The 7530-nt window shown below is 50.3% G+C and overlaps 1 protein-coding gene across 1 annotated transcript; it reads right to left on the bottom strand.

Moving 5' to 3' along the window:
• Positions 1–458: 458 nt before the first annotated feature.
• On the bottom strand, positions 459–5038 carry SIX3 (SIX homeobox 3). Its single transcript, XM_069071790.1, has 3 exons — positions 4162–5038; positions 1098–1284; positions 459–764 (listed from the first exon to the last, which is right to left on the bottom strand). The coding sequence occupies exons 1-3, from the start codon at positions 4980–4982 to the stop codon at positions 675–677; spliced, it is 1098 nt and encodes a 365-aa protein (XP_068927891.1). The 5' UTR covers positions 4983–5038; the 3' UTR covers positions 459–674.
• Between the last annotated feature and the right edge of the window lie 2492 nt (positions 5039–7530).

Raw genomic sequence — 7530 nt, 5'->3', positions numbered from 1 at the left:
TGTTGAAGGGTTAGGGAGGTGGGAGAGAGAGAAAGAGACGGAGAGAGAGGACACAGAATGGCAGAAAGGGAGAAGAGAAAAAAGCAATAGCATATACAGGCAATTTCTACACATATATTACAAACTGGGAAAAATGACCGCATCATTAAGATATACATAATTCATATAAAATTTTGAAATAAAAATAAAAATCTTTTACAGTCATAACTATCCTTTTTCCACATTTATAACCAGTACCCACACAGGCAGTGACAGGAGTGTAGAAAAAAAGGTGCTTACGAATAAAATGATTGTCTGCTGAACAAAAAAACAGAAGATTGCATCTTGGCTGACCATTACTTGGACTTAAAAAACAGAGAAGAGGGTGAGTGGGAAAGAGAGAGAAAGAGAGAGAGAGAGAAAGAGAGAGAGAGAGAGAGAGAGAGAGAGAGAGAGAGAGAGACAGAGACAGAGACAGAGAGAGAGATCCAAAAAAAAGTCGAGAAATTTGCTATTTCCCTCTTCACAAGGAGATCTCTTTTTTTCTTTTTTTTTTGTACAAATTCAGAACGGAGATGGCGTTGGTGGGTTCGTTTTTTGTTGTAGTTGTTGCTGTTTTTGTCATTTTTGGTCTTTGTCGCCCGTTGTTGCCTCGGTGGTGATTGTGTGTTCGATTCTTTTTAAATCGTTTTAAGCTATAGAGAATATTTTCCCAGATACAAATAAACCGTCATGCAGGTGGGGTGCCTCGTCCATGGGAAGCGAAAGGAGAAGTCGTGCTTGTCCTAGAAAGTATACAATTGTCACCTCTTTTAATTGTTCCCCCCGCAACATCAGCATTTGTGAATGTCTGTTGGCGTCCGGGTCCGTTGTGTGGCGGTGGTGGCTGAAGGTGGTTGGGTTTTATTGACAGTTTTTGATTAGTTTCTAATGTTTCTTGCTTTTTAAAATTTTGGCTTTGTGTGTGCGTGTGTGGCTGTGTGTGTGTATGTGTATGTATGTGTGTCCTGATTTGGGTTTGCTCTAGGGTGGGAGAGATAGGAGTTGGGGGAGGGGAAAGGAAAAGGAGGAAGAGGAGGAGGGAGAGGTGGAGGAGGACCGTCTTTCCGCTATCATACATCACATTCCGAGTCGCTGGAGGTTACCGAGAGGATGGAGGTGCCGGTGTCCGCTCGTTCTGTCAGGCTGGACACACTAGTTGTGGGACTGGCCGCCGTGGATGGCGACTCTGCCGAGCCGTGCGTCGGACAGCCAGGCTCAGCCAGCGAGCGCATGCCGCTCTGTCCGATCGACTGGTGCTGCAGCCTGCGGGGCAAAAAAGATAACACGGAGCGAGGCTCCCCTGACATAGCCAGCCTCACCCGCAGACAGACCGCCCTCTCCTTTGCCCTCCCACCACTAACACAGACCAGCACTCTCATAGTCCCGGTGTCCCCCTGGATGCCCCCTGGGACTGCCGAATCCTCCAGGAACCCTGGGATCGCCTGCAACCTCCCGCCTGCTACTTGGGCTGCAGTCACTCATAAACTCATAAACCCACAAGCACAGACTGAAGCACTTTGATACCCATATGTGTAAGTAAATATTACTTCAACTCAATCCGAGCCCCCTTTCGTTCCCCCTCATTTTTTTTTTTTTTTTTTGGTGGAACAATTCTACCTCTCCACTGCCCTACGTCCTAAGCTTCACTTCCTCTTCTTCACCCTCCACTCTGGCCTGGGCTTGTTTTAAACCTCTAACTGGGAATTGGAGAAGGATTTTGGGCCCTGTAGCCAGCTAAAACTCATTTGAGCTCCAGGGTCAGCGACTTCCCCAAAAGCGGAGAGCTTCGCTACCCTTTCTATTTGGGGGCCCTTCTGTCTTCTCCCTCTCTTCTTTCTCTTCACGTTGATGATTTTCTCTTTCTCTTTAATTCTTTCATACTTCTCTTTGCCTCTTCTCTTCCCTCATTTTTCTTGTTTCTCCTTGTCTCTCCCTTCTCCGTTGCGATCCCCCCCACCCTGTATTCCATCTGTCCAGTCTTCAGTGCTCGTTAGTTCGCTCTCTCTCCCGTCTTTCCTCCTATCAATACTCTCCTCCTTGTCCCTCAGACTGTGTCCTGTGGGCACCGTGAGCTCACTAGAGGTTTTCCTGTAGTCATCAAGAACTTGGGACAAACCAGGACAGGAGAAGAGAAAGGAGAGAGGATTGGGGCCAGGCCTAGACAGAAAGAAATGAACCCAAGGTCCTGTGGCCCAGGAAGGCCTACGATCAGACTGGCTACAGGGGAAGGGGTAGGAATTGGAAGCATTTATCTTGGCCCACTGGATACAATGGATAGTAGAGAAAAAGAGAGGTTTCTGGCCAGAGACCCTGGTTTCTGCGATAGCATCCCCACCATCTACTTAGTCTGTTCTCAGCCCTACAGCTAGCCCCAGTTGGGTAGGTTGACAGAGAAGAGATAAGATACCCCTCTTAGGGCCTTGTTTCCAAGACCCTTTCCAAGGATGTTTTGAAATTGGGCATTAGTGGACTTTATGTAGGATAATGGAAGCATTTTAAAAAAATTTATAACAAACTAAATGAAGACAGGGAAAGATGGGAAGAAGGAAAAAGAAAGAAGGGGAAGAGAGAAGAAAGAGGCAATAAAGCAAAGAAGTAAGGCAGCAGAATGCTGACAACCTTCATATAAACATCCTTTCCTCTTCGGAGAGCTGGGTCTCAGACCTATGCTGAGGCAAAAAGGCTAGGAGAGAGGCCTGGACACCGATTTGAGTCTTCCCCTCATCAGGCGAAAAGCAGGCTCCACAAGAGAGAGCTTGGAGGATTTGAAGCTAAAAAACAAGGTACTAGATTCCGGGACTCAAGCATAAATTCACACAGTTTTATCCACCTCACTGTCAGCAGCACAGTTACTAGTACCATCACAGCAGGGTTGGATCTGAGGGCTGGTTGGAGTCCCAGAACTAGGAAAAGGCTCTGCCTTGGATTTTAAATATTCTTCCTTTCTTTATCTCTTTCTTTCTCTTCTCCTTTTCCTTCCTTCCACTGTCTTCCCCCCCCCCCCTTCCTTCCCTCCCCCCCCCCCCCCTCCCCCCTTTCATGCAGGCCTGCAACTTCAGCTAACCCAGTCAAGCTCTCAAACAACTTTATATCTAACTAGCCTGTGGGATTGGGGACTGACCTTCCCCCCCAGTTCATAGTGACCTCAACTTTCCAAATTGTAAAGATTGACTGAACCCCTATGAACCAGCCCGGTTCAAGATGAAAGTAGACAGACATCACTACACACATATTACCCTCCCCAACACTCATATCTATGATACGCTAAACTTAAACACACACACATACACAATCGGAGGAGCCGTTTTTGTCAGGAGTCTCTTTCTACCCGTCTCTCTTTCATGCCTGTCAATACAGTAAGTAGGTCAGGAATTTGAAATAGCAGAAGCTTCCGCATGAATATTCGGTCCTCTCTTTGTATTAATTAGAATTCTTTCCTTTCCAGTCTCCACAGAGATTTATATACAGAATATGTATGTGTGTATACACATAAACATATTTATGCACACATACTATACATACACACATACATTTGCTTAGTATTACTATTACAATGTTCAAATGGATCTAATTTTTTGTTGGACAGCCGAGAACTGAGGATAAAGAATTCTCTGTGTTCTCCATCGTTTTTCCACTGAGCAGAGAGCCATGAACTATAGAGACAGGAGAGTGGGAGAAAGAGGCGGAGGCACCGAGCTCTGCTTCTGGTGTTCTGTGGCCACTCGGAGCCGAAACCTGGTTCCGCTTCAGACAACTCTTGGGCTTAAGGCAGGAGAAAGAGCCGGGGACTTCGGAGCAAGGCCCGAGTGGCCAGCTCCTCAAAACACCTCACACTTACCAAGAAGGCACACAGAAAGAGCTGGGGGGTGGGGGGAGAGAAGGCTGGCTACCTGCTCCCCGACCCCTACCTCCATCCCAGGACAAATAAGTTTAATAAGATCAGCTCCCCTTCCCTGCGCCCTGCGGGCGGTGCAAACTTTCCCAGATTGTTCCCGGGCTTGCCTCCTTTCCTCCCTGTCTCCACTCCCCTCCCTCCCAGGGTTGGTTCCCTTCAGGCCCGATGCTTCCAGCCAGAAAGACTGGAAAGTTGGGAACGGCCTGGGGCTGGGGTTGGGGGACTGGCCGGGGCCTGACACTGACCTGTTCTTGGCCGCAGCCGCCCGGTCGCGCTGCCGCCGGTTCTTAAACCAGTTGCCTACTTGTGTGGGGGTGAGGCCCGTGGCCTGAGCCAGTTCGCGTTTCTTGCTGGGGTTGGGGTAGGGGTCCTGAAGGTACCACTCCCTGAGCAGGCTCCGAGTCCGCTCCTTGAAGCAATGAGTCTTCTGCTCGCCGTCCCAGATGGTCCGGGGCAACGGGAACTTCTTCCTCACTCGGTACTTGTCCACTGGGCCGAGAGGGCGGCCGCGCAGCTTCTCCGCCTCCTGGTAGTGCGCCTCCAGCCACATGGCTTGCAGCTTGCCGTGCGACTCTTTGGTGAACTTGTGGTTCTCCAGGATGTGGTAGAGGTCGCGAAAGTTGCCCGTGTGGAAGGCGACCACGGCTCGGGCGCGCAGGATGGACTCGTGCTTGTTGATGGCCTCGCACGCCCCGGGGGCCACGGGCAAGGACCAGAGGAAGCGTCCCAGTCGCTCGATGTCCCCAGTCTCCTCCAGCGTCTCGCAGACGCTGGCCACCTGCTCCGGAGAGAAGTTGAGGGTGGGCAGCTGGAACATGGACAACTCTTCCGGGGGGGCCCTGGAGCCGCCGCCGCTGCTGCCGCCTCCTCCGCCACCGCCGCCTCCTCCTCCCGCGCCGCCTCCTCCCGCACCGCCGCCGCCGCCGCCTCCTCCTCCTCCCGCACTGCTCCCGCCGCCGCCGCCGCCGCTGCTACTAGCCAGAAGTAGGGAGCGGTGGTGAGGATCCGCGAAGTTTGGCAAGAAGAAGTGGGAGGGATAAAGCTCTAGAGGGGAGCGGAATACCATGGAATGACCTGAGAGGAGAGGAGAAAATTCAGGGAAAGGAAGAGAGAGGAGAGGAAGAGGAGGAGGAGGAGAGGGGGGAGGAGGAGAGGGAGGAGGAGGAAAAGAGAGAGAGGAGGGAGAGGAGAGGGGAGGAGGAAGAGGAGGAGGAGGAAGACAGGAGTAAAGGACACCCACACCCCACACACATCCACACACACACACACCCGCGCAGCCACATAGAGAGAGGGGAAGGAGAGTGGTCGGGCGCGCGCGCGCGCTCACACACACATACACGCGCTCGCGCGTGCACAGAGAGAGAGAGAGAGAGAGAGAGAGAGAGAGAGAGAGAGAGAGAGAGCCAACCACCACCGAGTCAAGATTCAGCGATTCAACAGCAATCGCCCTAATGACAACAGCCTCATAATATCTCCCCTAAATCCACAGTGAGTGCAGCATTGAAACATTTTGTTTCGCTTTTCTATTGGTCTTCTGAGTGTCGTTGTGGCGTTGCCACGGCAACCCCTGCCAATCACTGTCAGCACTGCCAATCAATAATGAGTACGTAAGGAAGGTTTTTACCACTTAGCCCAAATGCGCAGGGGGGGAGGAGGAGGAGAAGGAGGGGAGGGAGGGGGAGGAGGAGAGGGAGAAAGGGAGGGAGTACTCGGGGAGAAAGAATTTTTTTTAATCTTTGCAACTCTTAATCTCGCCACTTCCCCCCCCTCTCTCCATTTACCCCCTCTTCCCTCTCTGTCTTTCTCCCCCTCCCCTAAATAAGGGTTCAAATAATGTGAAAAGCAGTGTGCTCGCATTTGTTGAATGGGATGAGCAATTAGAGGGTGGAATATTATGGTGATTTTTTTTTTTTAACGAGCCTCGTTAAAACTAAAGATCTGGGGGATAAGGGACTTGGCCTGGCCTAGAATCTGCACCCGTTCGTACGATGGACTCCGAAATGAGACAATTTGCACATGATTTGCACGTAGGTCCTCTTCATTCTGCCTATCTGAGCATTAATAGTGCCGGCGAAGAAAGGAAAGATGAGATCATGAGACTCATCGCGCGGGTGACCCCGTCAGGCGCCTCAGCCCAGAGAAGCGGAGAGGGCATTTCCCCCACTCCTCCCCTCCTCCGAGGCCCAGGCTTCGGGTCCCAGCGCCCAGCGGAGCTGGGGAAGTAGGGCACCTCCTAGTAGCCTCTGGCTACCTCTAACTCTTCAAGGGTGCCAGGACTGAGCTCCCAGTCATAAATTCTCTAGGGATATAGTCCTATTTACTCTTGCCCCTCGCCCAGTGTAAGCATCTATTGCTTCCATCCTCAGTCACCATTTAAAACTAACTAACTAAAATAATCAGGCATAACAACAATATTTCACTACTCTCTCTTTTAGAACATTCACTTTGCTTTGTTTTCCCCCATACCTTGGCGAGCTCTCCAGAGGGTATCTCGGAGTTCAAAGAAGCCAGTGTCCCCATCTTACTCCGACCCTGGACATCTTTCAAAACCCTCGTCAGCCCTCTAAAGCAGGGGTCGAGAAATACGAAAAATCAAAGGCCTGCACATTTTTTCATTGACGAACTTTATGGGGAAAAAAATATCAATCATATTTTTAAAAAATTACACTAACTCCAAACCAAGCTAAAAGAAAACTTCCCAGATCATCGAGAGAAGGGGGACTAAACCTTTTTCAGCCCACCTCCGGGGATGTCTGGCTGATCGCCGCGCCAGCTCGGGCTCCCGCTCTGGGGCAAGGATATTTATTCTTAGGTAGGTTGCTTTTAAGAAGATTTAATCAGCATCTTGAGCCAGGCCTTGCTTTGTGGGGTTTCTGTGGCCGTGGAAGTGTGATTTACCGAGATTTGTCCGGGTCAGAGGCTGCCTTCCCCCCGCTCTGTGTATATTTAGACAGGACTTGGTTTGGTGTTAAAAAGTGTATATTTTGAATAGGTTCACACAGTTGCAAACAATACCGACATTGTCGGCCCCATGTACAACGCGTATTGAAACGCAGCTTCCAGACTTCAACTAATCTGCCCTCAATAAAGCTGAAATAATTATCCTAAGCCGCCTTTCCAGAAGAAAAATCATTGAGGAATTCAAAACTTTTTTTTTTAAAGATCTTTTCTGCATTCCGATGCAGATCTGGGGGTGAGGCGTAGAGTCCATAGTACTTTGGAGACATCAATGGGGGGGGGGGGGAGGAGAGAAGATTACAATTAAAATGGGAAAACATAACGTGACTTGGCCTGCGGAGCTACCTACCCTCCTAATCCTGGATCTTGGGGGTACTGGGAACCCTGGATTGCCAGCCCTCCCCCAGGAGCTTCCTGCAGTGTCCAGCCCAAGACCTCCAAGGCCCTTGCTGCCTCAGGCTTTCAATACTCCCAAAAGCCTGCAGGGTCTATAGTTTGAAAGATGGAAGCACCTCAATACCTAACCGCACCCCAAAGAGGATAGAGGAGTGGAGAACTCCCAACCAGTCCTCTGGCCTCCAAAAGGTTGATAACAAAAACAAAAGGGAAAAAGAGATGGGGAAACCCCACTTTGTAGACATTTTCTTTCTTTCCCT

Source organism: Petaurus breviceps, unplaced genomic scaffold, assembly GCF_028583685.1.
Source record: "Petaurus breviceps papuanus isolate PSGF00001 unplaced genomic scaffold, PetGlider_PUasm1.0 90842, whole genome shotgun sequence".
In the NCBI taxonomy this organism is placed as follows: Eukaryota; Metazoa; Chordata; class Mammalia; order Diprotodontia; family Petauridae; genus Petaurus; species Petaurus breviceps.
Note: the sequence above shows the minus strand (reverse complement) of the source record. Positions and strands in the feature narration are given on the sequence as shown.